The sequence below is a fragment of the Dermochelys coriacea genome, chromosome 1 (genome assembly GCF_009764565.3).
Source record: "Dermochelys coriacea isolate rDerCor1 chromosome 1, rDerCor1.pri.v4, whole genome shotgun sequence".
NCBI classification, from domain to species: Eukaryota; Metazoa; Chordata; order Testudines; family Dermochelyidae; genus Dermochelys; species Dermochelys coriacea.
In genome coordinates this window covers 78,137,590-78,164,198 of record NC_050068.2, presented here as the reverse complement: position 1 = coordinate 78,164,198, position 26,609 = coordinate 78,137,590, and the positions used below count along the sequence as shown (strand labels likewise).

Here is a 26,609-nt window from a genome sequence, read left to right as displayed (position 1 = left end):
TTCATTTTAGGCACTTGGTTTTATTTTATTTTTCAAAAAATTGTCTTTATATATAAACCATTTCATTCTCTCAAAACATTCTACAACTATACAGCTGTTTGCTCCATCATTTGCATAGGAAATACCACAAATACAAAAATAAGGGGGAGCAGGGAGTAGGGAAAAAGAAGCAAAACAGTAACCAATTTATGCATGTGTTTCCATGTATAAACATTTGAAGCCTTACAAAATTATTTACATCATTTGTCAACTATTTACAAGTAAGAGCAAGGTTTCTAACTATAACAAACTATAATTTATCAAGTGTATGTAAAATGGTCTTAAAAAATGTTTACCATATACCACAAAAAAAAAAATAAATAAGAGACAAACAATAGTTTTAACAAAGCTGTTTTCCTTTGAGACCCTTTTTTGGCTTTTTGGTTGTTTATTCCACCTATTGGTTGACAGCATGAAATCACAGCTTGTGAATTGCATATGTGTATTAGTTGTTTCCTTTATGTTGTAGATATTTTGGCCAAGTCCTCTGAAGTGTAACCTCATTTTTTTGGCCCTTCATTTCCTATTTCCAGACCTAACACTGTGGACTAAATTCACTGTTGACTTCAGTTGCATCTATTTATGTCAGCAGTGACTTTTGTCTGGTGTGTGTCAATGTTAACAGTGGATTAACTAAACTGCACTGTAATTTTAAATAAAATTACTATATCCTTTACCTTCTGGTAAATTACATGCAACATCCACATGAAACTAGATCATACTGGTGCTAAACCAGATTAACATGTCAGTCTATGAAAATTGCATCCTAAATCCTTCTTTTTAAAGCAATACTAAGTTTAGCTTTAGTAAGAGGTTTAACATTCTGTATATTGTAACTATCCTCATTATTTAAGCTTCCAACGTTTGCAGTTCATTCTAAACGTTTTGCCCTTTTATGCATTTTGAAAACTCAATTGTGTTTTGAATATTCAGTGCACAATATTTATGTTAACAGGTACAAAATGTCTGAATGGCTAGTTCACTTTTCTTCAGAAAATAAAACTAAGTTGGTAATGTTTTGAGAGGTATTTAAATAAATGTAATTGAAAATGTGCCGTATTATCAAAATGTACAATGTCTGAATTTTCAGATGATTTCTAGAAAACTTTTGTAATAAACCTTAAAAGCTGATTTGCATATTTACAAAATCGTTGTCATAGCAAACATGCAACATACGGAACAAACTTTTTGTTCTATGGCTGTTTATGAATTTTTCTATATATTTTATCTCCATAGAAAGACAACATTTAAAAAAACCACACAAGTACTAATATGTCCAGTAAAAACCTGACAGACTACAATTCATGGCTTGTCCTCTGTGTTCATTCGTCTATGCCCTCCCATTAATTCATTTACTAAACATTGCCACAATAATGACAGTGCTTTGGTCAAAACACCGTAAGAAAAAAAAAAAAAAAAAAAATCTATAATGATGCAATGTGCTGAGACATAATACTTGAGATGAAACCTGCTGACTAAAGCCATATACATGATCAGAGCAAACAAAATAAATGACTGAACACTCTGGTACTGTGGTATAGTGTCTTCCCCGTTTCATCATAAATATACATTTCCAGTTTCTTTGGAGACTTTATGGATAGTCCATAGTCAAAAACTAAAATTAATTCTATAACCACATGTTGAGTCACTTGGAAATTGCATAGATACAGACAGCCTCCACGTCGAACCCAGTGTTTAGTTCTGATGTCTCTTCATGTGCAGAGCCAGGTGGTCAGAGCGAGAGAAGCTACGATTGCACACAGCGCACTGGAAAGGTTTGGCCCCGGTGTGCTTCCTGTAGTGGCGTGTCAACTCATCGGAGCGAGCAAATCTCCAGTCACAGCCATCCCATGTGCATTTGTATGGCTTCTCCCCTGAAGCATTGGGAACACATAGAAACAGATGGTTAGCTGTGACTCCACAGAAGAAAAAAATTAACGAGAACTCATTCTAAACGCCAATAGTTTGCACTGTAAAGGGGTGGGGTGGAGTGGGAGAGTGCTCATGGTTCCTGATGATTTGCAGCTATACTTAAATACTCGCAAGTTACTTTGCTACAAAGTTCACAGAATTTTGTTCTTGAAATTTGTAGTAAACAGACGCCACTGCAGAGACCTGTAAACAAGCCAATTTACCTAAAATTACAAAAAGTAAAAAAAATACACACCTAGAAATAATTACATGGAATTGAAAAGGTATATACTCCTGTCGGCCCCGCCCCCCATGAGAGGCAGTAGAGAGAATACTACAATCTGCTCCAATTTAATATACAAATTAAAAAGTTCCAAAGACTCCTACATTAAATATATTTTTAAGATCTAGTTTAAATGGAGAAAGATTAATATAGAGATTTAACAGCTTCTGATGTGAAAGTAAAACTAGAATTGGTTATGCAGTATGTAACTGTAGCAAGGTGCTAGTGCAAAAGCACCTAATTAGCCCCTGCCCAGTCAGCTCCAATCAGGGGAAACAGATTGTGGCTAATGGAGAAGGCCTGATGCTGGCCTGAGGATTGGCAACAACTACTGGCCTGACAAGCCAAGGGCTATAAAGGCTGGGAGGGAGCAGGAAGGAAGTCAGTCAGGGAGGGAGGACTCCTAGGAGGATTTACTGCCTGTAAGAGAGGTTGAATAATCCTGTGAAGCTTGTAAACAGACACTGGTGGTGGGATAACTGTAGGTAAGTAATGACATGGGTGTTGCACAACCCTGAAGCCTCTCTGAGCCTTATTGGGGGCAGCAAGCGGGCCCCAGGAAGAGGGGTGGATTGTGGACCCTGTTACAGTAACAAATACAACAGGGATAATATTTTCTAAAATAAATTTTAAAAAAAGAAGGTCAACCAATAACTGCAATAAAATCCTGTGGCCTTCTGGCTCAGGACAGCTGTATATAGAGGAAAAATATCTGAAAGACTCAGGCCCAAGTTTTCAAAATTGGATGTCTAGAATTAGGTGCTTACACAGCCAGATTTTTCAGAAGTGCCAAGCCCCTGCTATTTCTATTAGCTTGCATGGATATGGAGAGTGCACAGCATCTCTGGAAAAAAAAAATCTGACCACATTTATAGAGGTGCTTAATATAGATTGAAGTGCCCAGCTTCAGGCAGCTAGATTTGAACATGTTGACCAAAATACCTCAAGTATTTGCATTAATCCATTTCAGGATTGAAAATGGGACATTTTCAGCACACCTATAATTTGTAGTTATGTTTGTTGAAATACTGGAGAAATACCAAGTCACAAAGTTAAGGTGATTTCTCCCTCTACAACAGGGAACCAGTTATTTAAAAAACAAAACATTCATCTGCTTTGCAAATGTATAGGTCACTCTAAAAAGAAAACATTTGTGTAAATGGAGAGCTAGGATTGCCTATTTATAGGATCACTGCTAGAGTGATATACACTGAACTGCTCTACATTCATTTCAAAGTGTCTTTAGATTAGGGCTCTCAAATTCTATTTTTTTTTTTTTTAAAAAATAGTTACAAGCAACCCACATGTTAACAGAGAGAGAAGGTGGAATTTATTAAAGCACTCAGCTTTGACTTAACTGTGCTCCCATTGAAGTGAATGGTAAAACCTCCATTGACAAATGGGAGCAGAGTTGGGCCAGTGCCAAGTGCTTTGGAAAAATCCCATCCAGAGTATGTTGTGCATCACCTTCCTCCTAGTTTTGATCACATGGACCTTCCCCACTCCCATTCACATCCAACAACAATCCTCACGAACCAACTACTGCTACTTGGAAAGTATTTTAATGTAGGTTTAACAGGTGGAAACAAGTAAGAAAGCCAGCACCACGTGACCAGATAGCTTGTTTTGCACTATCAACAGCCCAGAGAACACTGTGAGAGAACCCCATGTCAGAAGATTGAGCAATTCAGCAAAAATTAAGGGTTATATTGTTTGACAGCAGAAGAGCTAAATCCCTTTTAAAACAATCAAAATCATAAAATCCATCCTGCTTGTAGAGTTTGATGCCTTTTATGTTCAACTAAAATCTTCACCTACTGCAAAAGAAGAGACTACCCCATCTTTATTAATGGCAGCACAGTCACACTGAACAGAACCTACACCAAAAAAAAAAAAAAACCCACAGAAAAACCAGCAATTTCTTAGTGCACAAGATAACCAAGATTTATTGATATCACTATCATCCTTGAAGTGCATCATTCTTTAAAAGAAGCACACTTGGCGCCTGTGAATCAGGCCCTAACTTTTGTCTGCACCAGTGGGTGCTTGTGCCCTGCCCCCCCTACCCAACTCTGCCCCTTTTGGATCCTTCCCCAAATCCCAGTCCTGGCCCACCTCCTCCCCCAAGCACATGGCTTTCCCCCTCCTCCTCCCCCCCGCCCAGGCTTTCCATGCGCCACAAAACAGCTGTTTCGCAAGGGCTAGGAGAGGGGGGGAGAAGCAGGACCCAGCAGCGCATTCAAGGAGAAGGCGGAGGTGGAGGTGAGCTGGGGCAGAGCTGCTGGTGGGTGCAGATCCCCCACCAATTTTTCCCCGTGGGTGCACCAGCCCTGGAGCACCCACAGAGTTGGCACCTATGGCCTGATCCAGCTCCTAGGAACCTAATGAGATTCTTTCCATTGATTTCCATTTCATTCCAATGGAAGATGGTTTAGGCTGCAACTGGTTATATAGTTAAGTATTTGCTCTGTATGACTGTGACCAATGAGCACGGTAAGGCATCATTTGTGATCGTACCTCTGTCCCAGAGAAGACATACTGTAGATTAAAATAAGATTATCTAAACCTGACAAGTGAAGCACTACCATTACCAGAAAAGGCAGTGGATTTAATATATTAGAATCCCTGAGATATAATGGCTGGAGTCTACTACAGCATCTTTTGAAGTACAGTAATCATCCTTCCAATATCTAAACTGGGTCTTCTTATAACTTGCTCCATGGTTATTAATGCAATCTTTAGAACATTAAATTGCAGAGGACAAGGACACAGAAGAGGCCATTTGTAGGTCTGCTTTGTGGTAAAACGGAAACATAAGCATACTTCTTTTGTGGAGCTCAAGAGATGTGCTTTCTTTCAGAAAGACATTCATCTTTTTGGGATCTGACTTCAAAACATTTTACACAGATGTTTTATTTTGCTTATGACTAGTTTTTAAAAAACTAAAAAGCAACCTAGATAGTGTGGCTCTCTAGTAGATGCATGTATTCTTTTACTATAGTCTTGTATTAAAGGCTGCCTTTTTGTACTCAGCACTTCAGTTGTCCCAGCCTTGCCCCATAGACAGCAGCAGAGAGAGGAGGAAGGAGTGGGAGACATCTCCTTGGGGAGGACCCATCATTTGAGGATTGATTTTTTTTTTTTTTTTTTTTTTTTAGAATTAGTTGTTTTGGGAGTGGGATGGGGCTGATTTGGAAAAAAAAGGAGGGGGGAGTTCTACTAGCTAGAAGGGAGGCTGTGGATATCTACATAGACTGGGGGTGGGGTGGGATGAAAGACAAAAGTGTCAACTGTTCCTAAATTTGATGTTTATATCAAAAGTCACTTCTGTTTTCAGTTCAGTTTTAAGAGCTATGTAACTTGCCACTTGGTGGTAAAATAAATTCAGAAGGACCTCACCAGTTGGTAGAGATTTAAGAGGTAGCTCTCTACCCTGCTAGAAAAACAGGAGAAATCTTTGATTTAAAAGAAAAATGCCCGTTTCTTTCACCTCAATCAGATTTGACCTTTTGGCCAGTCTCCTCCCCCCCAGTTTTCCCTCCACTGAAATAACAATATTTTTCATTAAATTTCAATAATGTCAACTAGCTCTAGTTCCCAGCAGGCAAAGTGGGCTTGGTTTTAAAAGCGGCCACTATTTGCAATGCTGCTGCTATTCCTGCAGAGGTGGGGTGGAGTATCAGGAGTTTTATGCATGCCTGCACTGCAGCACATGGAACACATCTGCAAAACCGCTTGTGTAGCTAGTGTCTACTGTGCATACCACCAAAGCCAAACCCACATGTACTGCTGGTGGGATGAAATAGTAGTATGCACTCTTTTAGTGCATAAATTACTGATATTCTGGACAACAGTAATTTATGTGGCCTTGTTGGGCATAAATTACTAAATATCGCTGAGAAATCCTGATTCCATTGACATCAACAGCAAAAAAAAATTCCCCCCACCTTTCATTGACTTCAGCAGGTCTTGGATTTCACCTCAGGTTTCCAGGGGAACATCAGCTGTTCCCACTGCCTACCCTCATTGCTGCTGGTTATGTCATTTTATGTCACAAGGACTGTGGGAAGTGTTATAATAATATGGCAGGTTATGGTGATGGCAGCCTAGACAGCTATGTGCTGCTGCTCCTCCCCATGCTGTCATAGCCCCACCCTGGCTTCTCCAGACTTGAGCTGTGAAGAATTTCATTGAGGTATGCATGGAGGGGACTGAGTAAGTGTAATCCACACACCTCCTGGCTGTGGTGTTGCATCCTATCTAGTGGCACCAAGATCACTTAGAGAGAGATAAAAGGAGTCTGCCCTACAGCCTTAGCCAACAGCCAGTTGGCCTTTAGCTCATGCTGTAGAGGCTCATGCACTAAGGTCCCTGGTTCGATCCTGTCTGCCAATGACCAGGGTCTGTTAGCATTTCATAAGCACCTCACAGAGTTGTTTTGAACACTACTACTTTTATGTACTAGAAATTAAAGCCATAACACTGCCCTTCACCCCCTACTATGGCTAGCAGTGTGGGAACTGAGAACTAGAAGATGTATTTTTAGCTCCAGTATAAAGGCCCAGCTTATTTTGGAGAAATTTAAGAGGTGAAATACTGGAGGGGAAAAAAAAAGTAGTTTTTGTTTGTGATGCTAGTTTCTGTTGGAAAGTTTTTGAAGTGAATCAATTTGAAATGTTTTTCTTTTGGGTGTGGGGAGGGAGAGGCAAGTGAAGATCGAGCTTAAAAACTTGTTTAAAAAAGGAGAGCAAAAGAACAATTAGCCCCGGTACTGTTTCATCTTTCCCAACCCATACACACATTTGTGTCATATTTAGTGGGAAGAAGAATTTGATTTAAGTTCCTGTGGCAAGGGGGTGGGGGAGAAGATTCCTCAAGTTACACATTTTTTAAAGTTTCAGAGTAGCAGCCGTGTTAGTCTGTATTTGCAAAAAGAAAAGGAGTACTTGTGGCACCTTAGAGACTAAAAGCTTATGCTCAAATAAACTTGTTAAAGTGTCATTCTGGTTCTTTGCTATACTAAATTTAAAAAAATAAAAAAAATAAGCCAAGGAACATTCAATGCTTTATCTGCTATTTTCATTAGCTACATAGTAATGTAAGATTTGTTTACTTTAACAATTGTGTGCAATACAGTAGCTGTACAGTTTCAGAAATATTTTTTTTCCTCCAGCCGTTTAGAATTTTTATAGGATGTTAGACCAAGAACGCCATTGGTCATCAAATACTAATGTACTATAGTTCAGTAACGGGAACATGATCACTTTATCAAACAAATATTTCACTGTAAAAGCAAAAAAAAAAAAACAGCTAACTCCTCCACTTCAGGGGAGCTTCCATGGGATTTGTTAAAATGTCAACACTGTTCAAGTAAAACACCATGGAGGAAGCTGGTACCGACTTCTAGCCAAATAGCACACTCCAGGCCTTTCTTCCAAAGCCAGAAATATTATACACAGCTCTTCTGGGAAGCAGAACTGCTTTCTGTTGAATTATATTTCGACAGGATAGAGGTTTCATACATTTAATTGGATTTTTGCATCTTTCCAGTATCACCGATTTTAAGTATTTTGCTAGGCATCCACATCAAAAAATGTATTTTAAGTTCCTCAACTACTATGTACCATTTTCTAGCAAAAAATAAATAAATTTGTATAGGACATGAAACAACCTTGCACTTTAGTTAAGTGTTTAAAAAACTTTGTTGAACATTAAACTAGTTTGGATTTGTTTTAGGAGAAAGCACTTAGCAAGTGATAAGGAAAATGTAACTTGAAAACTTTCTTGTAACTCACTTGTCTTTAAAGCAAATATTAATGGTGTAAAGATTAGAGAGATGTCAAAAGGAGGCTTTGATGTCCATAGGAGACATGCTACTGAGTAGGCAAGCCTTCTCTGTTACTTCACTAACACCCCCCCCCCCCCCCAACACCACCATTGCTCAAGTAGTTCTCAAACTTTGGCCAACAAACCCCTTGCTGGTCACTGCAAAGAGCTGTCTGGTCACATGGAGGTGGCTCTCTTTAATTTAAGATGCTAAAATCACATTAAACTAAAACTAAAAATACATTGAATATTATCCTAATACTTCTTCTCCACATAAGCAACTGCTGTAGATGCCACCTCAATGTTAGTCACCAGTGGGAGAGGAGAAGCCCTGCTCCATTAAAATCATTGTCGGCAAAAACACCATTTAGAAAGCCCTAAATAATTAATGAATTTCCCATTGACAATACAAGAAAATATGATTGTTTAAAAAAATAAAAATTAGTGACTATTTAATCAAAGTTATTTATATAGCTGGGTTTATCTTTAAAAATAAAGCTAAAAATTACAGGGAAAGTTTTTCACTTTGCTGCTTACAATCAGGCAACTAAATTCATATTTTCCCAAGACACTGAGCATTCAATAACTCTGATTAGTTTCCACTTGAACTGTGGACACGGAGTAGAGTTGGGTGGAAAAATCGTTCTCATCTAACATTTGAGAGTTAGAACATTTTCTTATCCACTGTGAATTGGGATGAAAAGTCAAAATCATTCATAAATAGAAAAACGAATTCCCTTTCTCCACCTGAAAACCCATTTCAGGTCAATTGAAACATTTTGTTTTGAAATTATCAAAACATTTAATTTCAAATGTTGACTTTAAAAATTTTTTAAACTTTTCAATCAAAATTAGCTTAAGTTTCCAAACAAAGTCATTTCAAACTGGAAAATTGGAAATTCTCTTATAGAAAGTGTCAAAAAAACCCAAAACATTGACAATTTCAATTCTCTCCCTTCTCCCCCCCGCCCAACCTGTTTTTAAGCTGGGAAATCCAACCAGATCCTGTTTTTCAAACAGTTTTGGTTTCAACAAATGAGCATTTCCTCAACAAAAACCAATCAAAAAGTTCCCAACCAGTTCTAGAGCAGAGTACCTTAAGAAAATAAAATTAAAAAACACCACACACCAAACCACACAGCTTAATTTTAAGTAACCACGTTTGAAAATTTTGGCCATAGCCTACATGTGTACATGAAGTAAGACTACCAGGGGAGGAGAGTCTGAAATGTTACCCCCTGTCCTGTGTTTTGTTGCATGCAGAGCACACAATGATGTGTTATAAGCAATTTACCACCACATGTTTGGAACAGCCACATTCTGAGTGAATTATACTGGTCAAAGGATTGTCCATTATTTATATCTGACAATTCCCAAAAGTGTGGTAGGTGCCTCACAGTACAGATGAGAGGACATAAGGTAAAATCTTGACCCCATTAAAGACTCCCCGTGACTTCGAGAAAGAGGCCAGAACTTCATCCTGGATCCTGCTCCAAGCTAGTTTCAGACAAGATAGAATTGTTGGAGAGGGGACAATGGATAAACAATAAAGTAAGTATGTTCAAGGAACAACAGTAGTAAAAACAATAAAATGACCTAGTTACTCATTAATTTTGAGAAACTAGATTGTGTGCATTTTAGAACTTTTCTAGGATAATAGTTTTCATATCCTTCTACCTCTAGAACCAGTTTGCTTTAGTTACCAGATATGTTGAGGCCTGTAACTTGACAGAAAGGTTAGAACTAATCTTTTTCAAGTTTACCCGAAATAGCTTTTCTGTATAATATGGTGTCATGATTTTAAGCCTTCCTCTGACTGGACTAGAAGTAATTGTTGGTGTATTTGTCTCTATCCCAGCTCTCCTATGGAATATACCACAGGTTTCCAGCCCTGACAATTTACCAGATACACACACACACACACACACACTTTTAAGTTTCCTTTTAATGTGCAGTATAACACTACTTGAACAAGGTGCTAATCATTAAGTATTGTATCAAATAAATACAATATTTTAGAACCATAAGACAGGAAGCATTACTCTTGCTGATGGGGGAGGAAGATTCAATTGCTGGTTAATTAAACCAATATTTTGATTTCCTTTCTACCACAAAATGTGTAGAGACAAGAAAAAAGTTAGTATTAGGTAACTGAAGAAGGTGGATATGCACGTCAAAAACATTCTCTTTGTGACTACAGACATGGAGAAGACATTATCTCCTCATCAACCAATAAACATTCAGAATTCCCCAATGCTCTGAAGCACTCTTATTTTGTTAAGTGTTGTCTCATTCAGCTCTAGGATTACTGAGGAATCTTGACTGACTTGTGAAGTTGTTTATTTTCTCTCCGGTATAACATTCTGTTTTAGCAGAGGTGGTCTCTCCTCAAGAATATATGTAAACAAAAGGCAGGGAATGCTAATTTTTAAAGAGTGGATTTATAATAAATCCATGCCATCTGCTATGTGTGTGTATTTACATGTCATATATGGGAGAAGAGTGTTTCCTCATGCATGGTATGGCTGCCAGAACTGCTTTGGAGTTTTCACACCTACAGCTCTGGCACTTGTAGGGTAAGAGGTTCCCCTTAATGGAATGTAGTAAGTTTGATCCTTAAGATTGCTTTGGTAATTTTTTTATATACAGATAGTTGGTGGCAATAAGTTAAGCCTTCTTTAACTGAAGGCCAAGTACTGTATACTTGCCAAATGAAAGGTTTTAATATGTCTTTAATCAGAGTTGTTAGAGATCACTGAATATAAATAATGCAGTCTGACAGGACAGGAATGCTGCTACCAAGATACTCAGACTAAACTAGGACATTACTTAAATGTTTCTAATCTTTCACCAATGGGAGGTTCATGTCAGCTAGTAAACAACAAACATTCACCCCAGAATAATTCTGTAGAACTAGAGGAGATTCAATTGTCCAAGTCAAGCTCAGACAGTTACAATATGGAATGTCTAATCAAATAATGGAAAGTTTTAATCACTGGCAATTGCTTTGAATCTTGGACTATATTAGCATGTGTTGGTCAGCCTCAAAATGAACTATATTTAAAGCCAGTCTCTTAGGTCAACAGTTGCCTTATCAGGAATCAAATATCCTGGAAGTGAAGTTTAATCCTCTCAGGGAGCAATTGACAGAAAGTTTAAGCTTTCATGCTTAGACTTATTAGGCTTTTAATCAAGAAGAGAAATTGTTGGACTTGGAAAAAAAAATTTAAAAAGCCAACATGACCGCTCTTCGCCTAACACCTACTTGAATTAATATTTTATAAATTTGTGCCTGGACAGTGGGAGATTACAGTGTTCTGGGTCAGCCATATCAAAGAGTCAAGCCTATGCTGGTAAGACTTTGCTTAAAAAAGCGCACAATATGGTAAAACACATTTCACTAAAGCCATAATTGGAGATAAAAACCCAATTAATTACCCTTCATGGCCTACAGTCATTCATGAAGAGTTTGAAAAACATGTTACTTTCCCAAAAGTCTGGTTTTCACAAGATGGTGATGCTTTTCCATTTCTCCCACAAGCAACTAATGGATTTATGCAAAACTCAAATAAAAAGATACCAATTACTCTCCACTACTGCCTAACTGCTCTTTTGAGCAAGTCATTTCTGCCTGATCACTTTGTCAACAGTATTTTAACTTGCTCCACTTTTCACTATTCTAGTCCATTAATGACAATTGTTTACATAAATCAACCTTAAAGTGTGATCTCTAACAGGTAAAAACCAAAAATCTTTCCCTGAAGAGTATATGAATAAAAATGAAACCCTTTTACTGCCATTTCCAAGAGGCAGGCCCCAAAAGATCTCCCTGATAAGAATTACCATATTTCACACATTAAGTAATTTTCTTTGAAAAACTAAAGTGCTGATAATTACAAGAGTCAAGCACATAAGGAGTATTAATGGCTGTGAGATTAGCCTCTACTGCTCTGTGGCTCCAGTGCATCTAGGGTGCTACTTTCCCAAGATGTTACAAATGAAGTCAGCATATTGATAGGACAGCATTGTGGGTTAAGGCACAAAAGATTTGGGTTCAATTTCAAACTCAGTCACAGACTTCCTGTGTGACCTTGGGCTTGTCACCCTTTTTCTCTGTGCCTCAATTTCCCCATCTGTAAAATGTGGACAATAGCATTTCCCCACCTCACAGGGATGCTGTGAAACAATCTACTTCCTGTGAGGTGCTTCATAACTAGGGTGATAAGAGCCATACAAGTCACTTCTGGGGAAGGAGCCAGAACCTAATCCTTCTACCCCTCTTGCATTCTCCATTGTCTTTGTTTCTAAGATCAAGCAGAGCAAGCTGAATACCTATCATAATGCTCACTCCGTCTTGGAAGGTTGAACCCAATAAGCCCCTTTCCCTTGAGTGGGGAGAAGGAAAAAGAAAGTTCCCAACTACTGCCGGGCTCCCTCTTACTAGCCTTCTCTGTGACAAAATCCTTGACCTGCCTAAGCTGAAGTGGAGGAAAAACAAAACTGACCCATCTAATAAGGCGGCAGTAAAGCCACTGGCAGTTGTGACCCTCTTGTCAGACTTCTTGCCTTTCCCTAGATATATTCACAAAAAGGATTGCAGGAGAGCTGGGCATGTTTTGCAGAGGGAGAGATATAGATAAGATAGAAAAGGATACTTGGGAAAGGAGGAAGAGAAAGAAATAGGAAAGGTGGGGGTGGAGGGAAGAAAATAATCACTAAAAACATTCAAGATTAAAATGATGAAAAAACAAACAGCATCCAAGGGGGGGAAATGGAGTGAAGCAGGGAAAAGGCAGAGAGTGAAGGACAAAGGCAAGAGACTCAAAAATAGTTGAAATTAATATCAAAATATTAAGTGACCGACTCTCTCACATACACACACTTTGGACTAAATGTACACCTCCACAAAAGTCACATGATTTCCCCACAGTTCAATAGCACCTTTCATGTGCACATGTAGTTTATAAACAGTACCAGGTAAAATATACACAGACATGTATAAGTCTGGTAAATTAAAGATAGATTCCTATGGGCTGCTCAAAGCCTGTTGTCCACCACTGGTTCTGGCTATGACTGACCATCAGTCCAATTTTGGATCTACTGACATGAAGCCATATATTAAAAGCAAGCTTAACATCTCGAGGCACTGAATAAGTTAACAGTTGTCCCAAGCCAATATAAGAATTTGACATAACTAGTGATGTTGAAGTATTTTGACAATCTCATTTAAGGAAATGTCATTTCTCTTGAGGTATCTAAGCTTTCACTTCCCATCACCACATACAAGCTAGATCTATAGATAGTTTCCAACATTAACTGCAAAACTATTTCATCTCTCTATTAATGGCAAACCCAACATGTGATCAGAGAACATGCCTGTACAAAGACTGTGTACAGAAAACCAATATGCAGCTGAAAAAACATCCTCAGTGTATGTACCCTGATGTGTACAAAACAATGACGGTGTTTCCTCTAAACAGAAGAGAATACATCTCTGAAACGTGCAGCTGCTCACAGAAATGAAAGCACTGGAGTCTACAGGTGAGAACTCAGATTTCAGTTTTTTAAAAAAAAGACAAGCATACAAGTACAACCTGGAGGGGGGGGGAATAAAAAAAAAGAGGGTGGGGAAACACGGTAGAGTTGTTAATGGGGGAGCTGTTGACGTATGTTCAAGCAACATGAAAGAAAGTCAATAGGGTGTATTTATAATGCACAATTATCTGCTTTTCTTTGAAATTTGACAAGTTTTTCAAGTTGGGCACATACCTTAAGGCACTAGCATGAACAACTAATTTTACTATAGTGTAGCCTATAAAGCATGTTTTTTAAACACATCTATTATATGCTGGTTGCATAATACAAGTTATGAAACGAAACTTGTCCTATGACTAATAGGTCAATGTATTTTAGAAGAAAAATTATAAAGGGGTTGAAGAAACCCATCTATACTGAAAGACGCTCTTATACATACACTAGCACATATTTGTTTTAAATCAGCTAAAGATGGAGGATCAAATGCTAATCCATACTAGTAAAATAATGCACTGTAGTGCTTTTAAGATGTTACCTAAGTGAACTTGACACCTGATCCAAAAATCATTCAGAGAAGGATACAAAAATACATTCTGTACCTTTGTAACTTGGCAACAACAGCTTGTTTGCCTGTGTTCAATTCTGAGGCTACCAGCTTAATCACCAGTTAGAATTCCCTCCATAATTTTAAAACAACTGAAATAACTAGCCTTAGAGAGAGATGTCGGTTTCAGGAACTACAACAAATACAGTAACTTGATTTTGGAATACAATTGTCACCTAAAGGATTAAAGATTATTATTTTTTTTTTTTTAATGAAAACAGGTCCCTGGAACAACTCCATTAAAATGAAGGGAGCTTTACCTTCTTAAGCCAGGGCTGGATTTGACCTACCCTTTTTTAAGAAAAAAATTTAGGGGGGGGGGGAGCTTTAAACTCTCAACCATTTCTTATGACCTCATTTAAACATGACTTATGAACCTGCCAATTAGTTCATATTTGAATGAGGAACCAGACTATGGCTCACATTCGTCTTTCAGAAATAACATTTCCCTTAAGTTTGTTCTCAAAGAATGTCTATTAAACTCATTGAAAGCCATTCAGGAGGGAGAGACTCCTAAATAAATACCGTGAAAGGCTGAGATTTTCCAATACAAAGGAAAGGCATAAGGTCTGTTTTGACTTTTAATGGCAGACAAACTTTGCTGCAGGCACTTTTGAATTTTAAAATGACAGATTGCTGAAGAGGGTGGAGACTGTTTGGGAAGAGAGATTGCAGCCAATTTAAAAGGTATCGTCAAGAAACTAAGAATAAAAGAGAACACAACTTCAGTGGTCCATGATTACTAAAGAACGGGTTTTGCCAGATAAACAGGTCTGCTACACCCCTAAGGGATTTGAAAGAATATCACACAAAACTTTATTAAACTGGATTAGGTGAGACTCACCTATTAAATTTAAACTTTGAAGGTAATTACTCCATAAAAGTACAGGTATTTTTAAGATTAAAAGAGAAAAGTTTAATAGCGCTGCATAAATCCAATTGATTTAAGGGTGCACACAAAGTAAGGGTGGAATTTATACAGACAAACTCACACGCATAGCCAAATTAAGCGCAACGGTCTGATACTTCCCTTTTGAAGTCAAAGGCAAAATTCCCATCGACTTCTGAGAGAACTGGGCACCTAGTAGATCTCCATGGACTTCCCGGAGGTTACGGCCACTTTTACCAAGGCAGAATTTAGCCCTTAATCTTTCCAGTTCATTAATTTATACAGCACTGGAAATGTTAAATGGTGTGCAAAGTTAGTGTTTGAACACAAGCACACAAGGATTGTTTAATTTAAAAAACCTTGGATTTTCAAATGGATATTGAGACAGTGTCAGACTTATTCATACTCTACAATAAAAGGTAGGTAACAGGAAATGGACTAACATTTTTGTATATTAACTCTCTGGACAATTTATCCCTTCATTCCCCTTCTTAGAAGACCCTTTGTATTAAAGGCTTACTTAAATTCACTAGATTTTATCTGAAGCAGCATTCTTGTTTCTATGAATAGATCAGCTTCCCTGACCTTTGTACAGTTAGCCACACTGCTGAGGTCAAATGTCTACAGGTAAAAACGTGGAAAGCAACATTAACCTTTACTCATCCTTAGCAATAGGTATTAGTGATCACAACTTTGGTAAATACTTCTCTACATGTACAAGAATGTAGATTTTAGAATTCTTAATTTACAATACTATTTAAAGATATGAAAATAATTACACATACTTCTGAAAATTAAGAGTGATTTTCATTTTTACAATAACTTGGTAAAGTTTTATTTTTTGGTCTGTTCCAAGAGTCACAGTACAATGACAAATTACACATTTTCAATCTAATGTTGGTTTAAAAGTAATAGGGCAGTGGCACCCATTCTTTCCTTACTAAATAATCTGTAAAGTAAGATGAATGTTGCATTCTATTATATTAGTCATGTTTATATCCTCATTAAAAAAAATTACTCTCATTAAGCTAGCTGGTAATGAGTGATCATATGCATCACAAAATGTTTGCAACAATATTCTTGTTTAGTCTGTTGCTAGTGGAGAGCACTGACCTTTGCAAAGTTGCTTTTTTTTAAAAAAAAAAGCAAAAAAAAAAACCACACTGTGGCTCTAATAGAGATAACTACTCCATTTATGAAAACTGGATTTCCATAGTAACATTTAGCCTGGAGATATTTAAAGTAATCCACCCATGGTAACTGTTGAATACAAGGCCTTTTTCCATAGAGCTGAAATACATTGTTAGATCATTGCTCATGTTAAGTTTTGTTTTGACTTTTGCTTTTAAAAAAGATGAAAGAAACCATGTCATTCACACAGTACAAATTTAATGTTGACAGGCCTACTACAGTAAGCCTTTTGCTTTAAGTAAAACCATAAGTTACTCTGATTTGAGGATCACGCACCCATGTGTAAGTATTTCAAATTGGAGTACAGATACCGCAACTAGATTTAAAGAAGATAATGGCTTCTTTAGCCTAGGTTTCTTTGAAAAAAACTTTGTAATTTACATTTCAAAATGTTTTTGCAGTTTAGCTGAACCATTTTGTAGCCAAGTTCCCTGCACAAGAATTATCCCGACCTGTTAAAACAGTTCTCTTGTGATGTCAGACTTGGTTTAAAAACCACCACACATGCATCTAAACTGAGCTATGGTTTGGACAGAATGGTACCAATCTCTTTCCAATGTGTGTTTGTGACATCCATGCACATCAAGTAGAGAAGAGAACCCTTAGTTCACACTGGAGTCAGTGAACCAAAATTCACTCCTCAGTTTATATTTATGTGGGTCCATTACCTGAGATTACATGCATATAGCTTCAGACAGGATTTGGTCTATGATTGACTATATAGGTTGAACACCTCAACATGGTTTTTAATTTTCTTACCACTTCAGTAACTTCACCAAGAAATAAAAATGAGATACTTTTCTTTAAGAATACAAATTTATTTGGTTTTTAAACATGCAAGTTTAATGCTGGAGAAAGAGCAAATGGAAAAGAATTTTGGAGCTCTACTGAAATCTAAAGGAGAAAAAAAAAATCTAAAAAAAATTGTTCTGTCAGCACTAGTATTTAAAGTACTAAAGCCAAAAGAAATGAGAGCTTGTTTATTTAATTAAATAAACTGAGATAATCATATATTTATTGTGCTTGAATCAAGACTTGTGGGAGAAAAAATCCAACGTCAAAATAATTTGTCCTTTAAAAAAGCGTTTGAGAAAAATTGAAGGTTTCAAAGGGAATATTTTGCTTGTTTTCAGTTCTTAAAAAACCTTACTATAAGGAATTCAAAATAACTAAACAAAATATCTTAAGAATAAATGTGCAACTTCACTTTATTGACCAAGTTGATTGGCTGATTTAACTGAACTATCTACTTGAACCTAGCCCATTCTGCAAAATCAAAGAAAGAAAAGATGACAAATCAAACACATTTGCTTTTTTTTTTTTTTTTTAAAGTTTCATAACCAAGGAAAGTACATACCAGTATGAGTTCTCAGGTGAGCTTTTAAGTGGGAAGACTTTGTATAAACTTTTGTGCAGCCTAAAAGAAAAAAAAAAAAATGGTTAGGGGAGGGGGAAAACCAAAAAAAAAAAAAAAAAAAAAAAAAAAAAAAAGAGAGAAAGCACATCAGCAGGGAGACTGTAATGCTCTAGGTTTGTTGATAAAGTCACTCACTCACACTATTCTGAAAATATTTAAACTTACTACCTTGTGGCAGCATAATCATTTGAAGTTTCACATGATTTACTACAGAAAGTTCTTGTGAGGGGGTTGCTTTACATAAATCAAGAGATTAAGCAATACTTAAGATTCTGGTATCTTTAATTACTTAGGCTGTTATACAAAAAGGCTAGCTCCTACGTTCTAAATACAATTGAGAGTTCACATTTAAATTACATCTGGTACATGAAGAAGCCACACCTGTTATTCAATGATATATGAATGTCACTGATGAACTTTATTTTTTAAAATCTTTCTAAAGGACTCTGATCTTTCCAGGGTATTACTCAATATCACTGTTATTTACCATAGTTCTACAATGATTTTTTTCTTCAATTCAGAATTTGTTGTACTATAACATTTACTACATTCAAGATACTATACCCCGAATTATATTTGAGAGGAAACTAGTTTCTATTCAGCACAGTGTTGACATTTTATATTTGGGATCACATATTTCATAACTGAATGATTAACATCTGGTGCTAGATTCATCTTTTAGTCTAGCATACAAAATGGATGGACTTCAGGAGGGGTACATATTTGGGTTTTTGAGGTGAGGTTAGACAATATTTAAATACACTTATAGTGGACAACTGAGGAACAAGTTTACGCTGAATTTTCTGTTCATATCAAGAAGATAGCTACTATAAGCCGGACAAAGGATATGGCCCTATATCATAGAATATCAGGGTTGGAAGGGACCCCAGAAGGTCATCTAGTCCAACCCCCAAATCCATGTCAATGGACTTCAATATACCAATTTACACCTGTTGAGCATTTGGCCCACTGCACATTGAAGATTGCTACAACAAAGCATGAGCCAGATATCAAAATTGTTCAACGTTAGCCTTCCCAGTAACATTTTTTCCCCCAGAGCTGTAAGTTTTGCGATACAGGGATTCACATATACGTATTTAAAGACAGTAAGAACTGATGCATTATCTTTCAGAAAAAAGTGTGCAACAATTATTTAAAAATTGTAAGAAAAGACTGTACAGAACAATAAGGCTTTTGAGAAGAGAAGTTTTTGGGTCTCATTGTAGCTGGACCACCTTCAAAGTCAGTCATTTCCACCCAGATTGTGATCAAGCTTTGATTTTTTGCAAGATTAAAGAAAACATTTGGGCGATTTATTCTCCGTTAGGATAGACTGCTTACCAGGATAATCACAGTAGTGGATACGTCTCTTCTCCAGGTCCGGGTTACTCCTTCTGTTATATCTGACGGTCTGGATGTTCTGTGAATTTATTGGCATGGCCACTGGTAAATTTGGATTTTGGATTGCCAGCTTGGAAGCTATGGTCGCAGCATAGGATGGAGGAGGGGTTAAATTTTGTAGCATTTCTGCTTGTCTATCGGGACTTCCGGGCTCTGAACTCGGGGGTGAAGGAGGAAAGTAAGTGGCCTGTGGTTGAAGAAACTGATTTGGCATTGTGTATGTGCATTGGGGGATACCCTGGAATTGTTTCATCGTAGTCTGTGGAATAGCCGAGGAGAGAGCATTAAGGCCTGCCATGGCTGATGACATGGAAACATTGTTAAGAGAATCCATTACTGCCGCCTGCGTAGTAGAATTGGGCATATCTAAATCCGGTGAACTCAAGAGCTGATATAACTGGCCCTGCTGGGGTGTGACAGAAAGATGAATATCTGGAGTAGGAAGCTCCTGCTTGATGAAAATGTTGTTCACATCGGGAGTTTGGGGAGAGCTGAAGATGCTGGTAAACTCTGGGAGAGCCTGAGTGGGGGTGGGGGTAGGGGTAGTAGTTTCACTCTGATGACTGAAGATTGTAACTGGTTCGGTCTTGATGTGGGTTACACATGATCTCTGGGATTTGTATAGGCCAGTTCTCAGATGAGTAATGTCAGGAAGGAAGACATTCATGTTGATACTATAAGGCAACCCTTCACTGTCAGTGAAGAACTGGTCTACAACTGAGGCACTGTCTCTTCTGTATTTTTTATGTTCAGGGATGACAGGAACTGGTGGAAGCTGAGGTGCCAGATATTTCTCCATTTCACATCTTGTCTAAACAAAAACATAATCCACATGATTTGTTACCAAAAACTCTTTGGGTACTCTTACTAGAATAGCCATACAAATCCCATCTCTTCCACAGGGAAAGTTTTAAATAAATAGAATAATAGACATAGTAAAACAACCCTGCTTTTTATAATTGATATGCTAATCAACAACTCCAAGAACAAATCACGCTGAACAATGTTTATGCAGAACAAGAGTAATCATCTAAAATATTTTATCATAATATTTGCAATAGGATAATGTAACACACAAAAATCTAATTCATTTCTACAATTCCTGTACTCTACTATTTCACCATTATTCTAAGAAGTGTATGGACATTCTTTTACAGGAAGTTCACACACTTCTCTTTGAATTGTCAACTGTAAAAGCCATGCCCTCATCTGACTATTTGAAGGGTAACAATTCAAATAATATATATTCATATTTCAGGACAGATTTAGAACTTGAGAAAGTTATCTACTGGAAATAAAATCCAAAACAGGTGTAAACTTATAAACAATACAGAACAAAGAGGTAGGACCATGACTTTAATTTACTATATATTTGGTGTAAAGAGTCCTTTGGACTAGAGTATCAATTTTTTAAAATCGACAGTCTATAATTTGTTAAGAATGTGATAACCATGTTTCTACTCATGGTCACAATCTTCAAAGATCTTTAATTCCTACAATGAAATCAGTCCCTTAATGCAGTGGTAGTAGGGAATCCGTGGGTGGTGAGAGCCTGATACATTCCGGGTACAGTCATCAGTAAAACATTTATCATGTACTCTCCAACGGGCAAATGCTACATTCCCCTATACCCTGTAAAAAGTCCGGTCATACCAAATCCCTTTAGCACCCCTAAAAACAGAAAGCAGCTGACAAATGGAAAGTCTGCTTGAAAGTGTATTTCAAGAGCCCTTCTCAAAGAAAAGCAAAACAAAACAACCCCTCCCTCCCCCCCCCCCCCCACACAAGACTCTTGTCTTTGATCTAGACCGGTCCTTAACGTGCCAGGCTACTTTTTCCAGCTCTTGTTTACAAGCCAAGGCCAGCTTGCTTTGAAGGCAGAAACATGTATTCTTTGAAAAGATATCGCTGAGCCACAGAGACTGAAATATGTCCCACTAATATTCACTGCCTTGCTTATCAATTCTCGGGAGGAGAGTTCTTCCTTAATCTTAGTTACACTGGAGATAGGGATTGAGTGACTCCGACTGAGATCCCAGGGCAGGACCCCCCCCCCCCCCTTATAAATACACTTTGGAAGGTGCCTCTGCAGAGGTTTGTCAAACGGCTCAGGATCTCACAGGCTCGTCTGCTCCGTTTATACCATGCCTTGTGGGGCACAAGTGGCAAGTCGCTATAATAAACCGCACACGAAACTATTCAATGAAAGAGTCAAGGGCTGGAAATAGCCTCAAACGAAGCCCGTTCCTGAGCTAAAATCAGGTTGCGGTTGGCGCTGGCTGATTTTAGCTCTTCCAGCTGTTTGCATGTGGATCTTGTTGCCAAACAGTTTTCTGGGACACGCAGAAAGTCCCGACGAGGCTTCCCCGCCCCCCGCGGTCTAACATGACCGGGCGTGGGCGAGAGAGACAGGCGGCTGCGCTAATTCTGCTGCTGGGCAAGTGCAACGGCAGCAGCTGGAGCTTTCAACACTCTCGCGGGGCGGCTCTGCCCCTGCCCGCTAGCTGCCGCCTGGAGCGGTTTCGAAGTTCGAGGCCCGGCGCCCCGCTCCGGGCCCCCCCCCCTCGCTTTTTAGCAGCTCCCCGGCCGGAGGGAGGGGGGGGGGGGCAGCGCCCGGCCGAGTCCCTGCCCGCCGCACGGGGAGCAGAGCGGCTAGCTCACTTGGAGGCACAGCGGAGCCGGGAGGGCGCGGAGCGGCCGCATCCCCGCACGGGGTGGAGCGGGAGGGGGCAAAAGGGGACTTCGGCCTCCAGCCCCACTCCCGCCTACCCCCTCCCAGGTGGGGGCTCCCCGCTGCAGGGCGCCGCCCCGATTCCCCTGACGCCGCCCCAGCCAGTGAGCGCACCCGTGCGGGCTGCGCCCGGCGCCGAGGGGGCCGCCCAAGTGGCTTCTCCTTCCTTACCTGCGCCATCTCCTCCGCCGGCATCCTGGCCCCGCCGCCGCCGCCGCCCGGCTGCTGCTTCAGCTCCTCCCCCGCGAACATCGCCGCCTCCCGGGCGCCCAGCACGGGCTTGAGCTGAGCGAACACCGGCTCGTCGGGCTGCTGCAGGGGACCCAGGCGGGCGCTCACGGGCAGCACCCGTGTGGCCATGGGCCGAGCGGGATCCCGGCCGAGCGGGCACGCAACCTCCCCCGCCGCCGCTGCACAGGGATCACCGCCCCAGCCCACGAGCCCGGCAACAACGCCGCTGCCTCCAGCGCAGCCTCCCGCCGCTCTACCTGGCCCGGCGTAGCTCAGCCTACTGGCCCATGCCCGCCTCTATTTCAGCCGACCCCACCCTGGCCAGGCACCAGGGGGCTGGCCCTGCGGGGCCGGGCGGCCTATGCGAAGCGAGCTGCCCGCCCCCTTCCCGCCTCCCCGGGGCCGGGAGCGTGTGCCCCGCGGCTGACAGCCGGAGCCAGCCAGGGGGCGGGGGCCTGTGGAAACAAGGCGCTTTGCACGTTTTCGGTGTTGTGCCCGGGAGGCCGGGCTCAAAGCTAAGGTCACGGCCCTTCCCCCCCCCCCCCCCCCCCCCCCCCGCCCCCGCGGCGGGCGGGGAGCGGCTCCTCCGCGGACCGGAGCCCGGCGGGTTAGGTGGAGCGACCGCCCCGCGCTCCCGGCTCAGGGAAAGCGGCGCGCGGCGCGCGCGGCAACAGGTTGATTCAGCTTCGTCCCCTCCCCGCCCGGGGCTGGGGGCTGACAAACGCCAGGGGATGCTTTGTGCAGCCGGGAATAGTCAGCCAGAAAGGGGAAGCGACGTGGAAGGGGCTTTGAACAAGTGCCCTGAAGCGCTCAGTGAGGCCCCCTTTCAGACTTGAATCTTATCTATAGGCTCTTTGGGAAGCATTTCTCCAGTAGACGTTTGCAAAATAACCAGCCTCGGTCCCGTTTCATCTTCAGGGGGCTTTAGAAACATTCGTTCTCAGCTATTTTTTTTTTGGGGGGGGGGGGGAGTGGGTCCTGAAAGCAGCTTCTGCTCCCAACTTTATACTAACGAATTTCAGGCACAGCCAGCATTAGGGCACACCCCTCTGCCCTAGGACAGGTGTCAGAGGAGCAGCCGTGTTCGCCTGGATTCGCAAAAAGAAAAGGCGGACGTGGGGCACCGTCGAGACTAACACGTGTATTAGAGCAGAAGCCTTCGGGAGCTACAGCTCACTTCATCCGATGCCATGAAGTGGGCTGTAGCTCCCGAAAGCTTATGCTCCAAAAAAATGTGTTAGTCTCGACGGTGCCCCACGTCCGCCTTTTCTTTTTGCCTCTGCAATAGTCCAGGAAAACGCTACAAAAATAGATCAAAAGAGAAGAAGGAAGGGGAAAGGGGAAAAAAATAGGAGAAATAGAAATAATGATGCCTTCTTTTCCTCCCCTAGGAAGAAAGTGCCTGTCTATGGATCTGGTTTGTGTGTTTGTGTGTGTGACACAAAGCATGCTCTACTACAGACCAAAAAGAAAAGGAGTACTGGTGGCACCTTAGAGACTAACAAATTTATTAGAGCATAAGCTTTCGTGAGCTACAGCTCACTTCATCGGATGCATTTGGTGGAAAAAACCACTAACCAAATGCATCCGATGAAGTGAGCTGTAGCTCACGAAAGCTTATGCTCTAATAAATTTGTTAGTCTCTAAGGTGCCACCTTTTCTTTTTGCGAATACAGACTAACACGGCTGCTACTCTGAAACCTACTATAGACCAGTAGTTTTCAACCTGTGGTCCACGGACCCTCAAGGTCCCGCAGACTATGGCTAAGATTTCCAAAGGGATCCGCACCTCCATTGGAAAAATTTTAGGGGTCCACACCTGAAGAAAGGTTGAAAGCCCCTGCTATCGATGTTGCACAATGAACGGAGAAGGGAGGAAAGAATGTCTTAATACCTGCAATAAAAGTTAAATGTCTCATACTGTATATGAAAATATAAGATGTTAGATACTGTAAATAAATCCTATTTCAGTTTTTCTTCTCCCAAGCCAATCCTCTATTCCACAGTAGAAGTAGTGATAATCACTAATCTCTGGGAAATGTTAACGTTATCCACCCACTCCTGGATTTACAGAAAGAGGTTTGCTAAATTTCAAAAATATTTCTCTGGTCAACCTCGCACTCTCCTCCCCTTTTCTTTCAGGCACTGTTTCTCCACAGCAAGCAAGGTGTTGCTAGGTCTGAATGCAGAAAGTTAATTACAGAACCTGGAAAGAGTTTAGCATAACATTTCTTTACACTTACTGTCTCTTTAGGAATGTTCATCCACTTGATGTTTGTTGTTACTAAAGTAGAGCCGGCTACTCCCCTCAGCCTGTAGCATTTAGAATAATGCAGACTAATTTCAATCCCAAACCTATACATATAGCCAAGGATCACACACAATCTAATTTTAGCATCCTTCTCCAAAGTATCTTGAATTAAATTTAATTCTCCAGTCTAATTTTAAAATATTTCGTTTAATGGAAGGCTTTTCAAGTCTTATAAATAAGAATATATAGTTTATTTTTCCTTGGTTGTTTTCAACTGTAATGCCCTTCATGTACCCCATATTAACCATTCTGTTCATTTAAATCCAATTGATTTTGACTTTGAACCATAAGACGTGCCCTCATAGGAGCCTAGAACACCCTTTCAATTTTTTAAAATTACAAATTAAATATACATTACAGTCAGCAGCAGCTTTAAACAAAGCTGATAACCTCCCAACACACTGGCTAATACTTCAGTCTCCTTAGACTCTCAGAGATCTGATCTAGGTTAAAAACCAGTTGGAACATAGGCTCCTGGCATTATAGATGTAGGATACACATCATAATATATTACCTACTTACACACATTTATTATGTAAATCAAATGTTCATGCAACTTGAAATGTTTCTGAGCCTTTTTTAAAAAATGTAACTTAATTTAAAATATAATATATATATATTTAATATATGTTTCTCCCCTTCTGATTCATAGGAAGTCCTGCCAAACACTTAGGCAGGTGCCTAACTTAAGTGCTGGCAGCAGGAAAGATATGTCTATACTTAAATGCTTACAGGAGAAGGAGCTCAATATGTTAAATTTAAAAGGACAATATCAGGCCTAACCTCAAACAAACAAACAAAAGCCCACACTCTATCTATGTTACTAGAAATTGGCCCAGTGCTACAGTCCTTAATCAAGCACAAGCAAATACTTTTAAAAATTAACATTTTCTTTTTGGCACTTCACTTATCATTGGCAATTAAATAGGCTAGTCAATTTCATGTTTATTTCTAGTTTTTTGTTTTTAATCTGATTTGCCCACAGATGCAAGCTTTAGATTGCAGACAATGCTGGGGGTTGTGTAATTCCAAACAAGCAACTGATTTCATTTATGTTAAAAAGATAATTTAAACCCTCCATTATTGTTAGGTTTTATACAATGGCTATCTGTATGTTTTAATGTATAAAACAAATATCAGTAATAAATTGACAACTGGCAGTGTCCCTTTAATAAAAGTTTTATGAAATCAAGTATTTATTGATAGTCAACTAAACATCAGAAAAACAAACCTTTCATGATTACTGAGAATATTTCCATCTCTTTCATTATGCATATAGAAGTTAGAAATAAGTTTATGCTTAACAAACAAATTGACAGTGGAAAATCTGAATTAGGTCCTTTTAAACTGAACATAATTTCATATATTTAAATGAGAATTTTGGCATAAGCATTCAGGAATTAGATCTCTGAGTATCTCACTGAATGTAACTAGTTTTAACATACTCTACAACAGAACAAAAGTAGAAAATAACGGTTTACTGCAATGGTAACTATACAGATATGAATATGTGAAGAAAACCTTTCAGTGTGTTTAGTTACTGATAAGAGAGGCAGAGTGCTCTACACTTGAAAAAGCACTTCCATATTTAATAAAAAGGGGTTAAAACTTTTGAAGCTATTCAACTGCTTCAGGTTCTGAGCAGGCATTGATCCAGACATTGTGAATGGATGTAGACTCAATTACGTTGAATTTTCTTGTTCTTTGCTTTCTTCTTTGCTTAGTACTGCTATGCCCATTAAGGAAGACTGGAGAAAACGAGCGAATGTCAAGGTCCAGGCAGTTGGAACCTTGGCAGTAATGTACTTGTGGGACCAAGCAACATTGGACAAGGGAGTTTAGGATGAGTGGAATGGGGGAAGAGAAATGTGCGGACTAATCTTCCTTCCTAATTCATAGAGTACCACAGATGTAATCCGAGAGTAGGCCACTCGTTTCGCTATCCTTGCCAGAGGAAAGGTGCCAGAATGTGTGGGAGCTGCATGTGCATTGTTGGGGGAGTGAGGGAATGAGTGAAAAGACATGGATAAATTGCTCCATAATGATGAAGTGAGGGAAATCTGAGGACTTCAACTAAACTGATCCAGACTTTCAGCCACACTCAGATGTGTGATAATTTCAAGGGCTGTTAGCTCTTTCAGGGACCTACTATGTATTAGTTTATACCCAGTTAAATGAAGTTTTCATGTAATGTAGTTTCAAAAGTGGAAAATATATTTCCCCCTTAAGCAAAATTAGTA

General features: G+C 39.7%; 1 protein-coding gene across 1 annotated transcript; it reads right to left on the bottom strand.

The window, feature by feature from the left end:
• On the bottom strand, positions 1-22,372 carry KLF5 (Kruppel like factor 5). Its single transcript, XM_038387327.2, has 4 exons — positions 21,999-22,372; positions 19,037-19,907; positions 17,636-17,695; positions 1-1,913 (listed from the first exon to the last, which is right to left on the bottom strand). The coding sequence occupies exons 1-4, from the start codon at positions 22,185-22,187 to the stop codon at positions 1,735-1,737; spliced, it is 1,299 nt and encodes a 432-aa protein (XP_038243255.1). The 5' UTR covers positions 22,188-22,372; the 3' UTR covers positions 1-1,734.
• Positions 22,373-26,609: the final 4,237 nt, after the last annotated feature.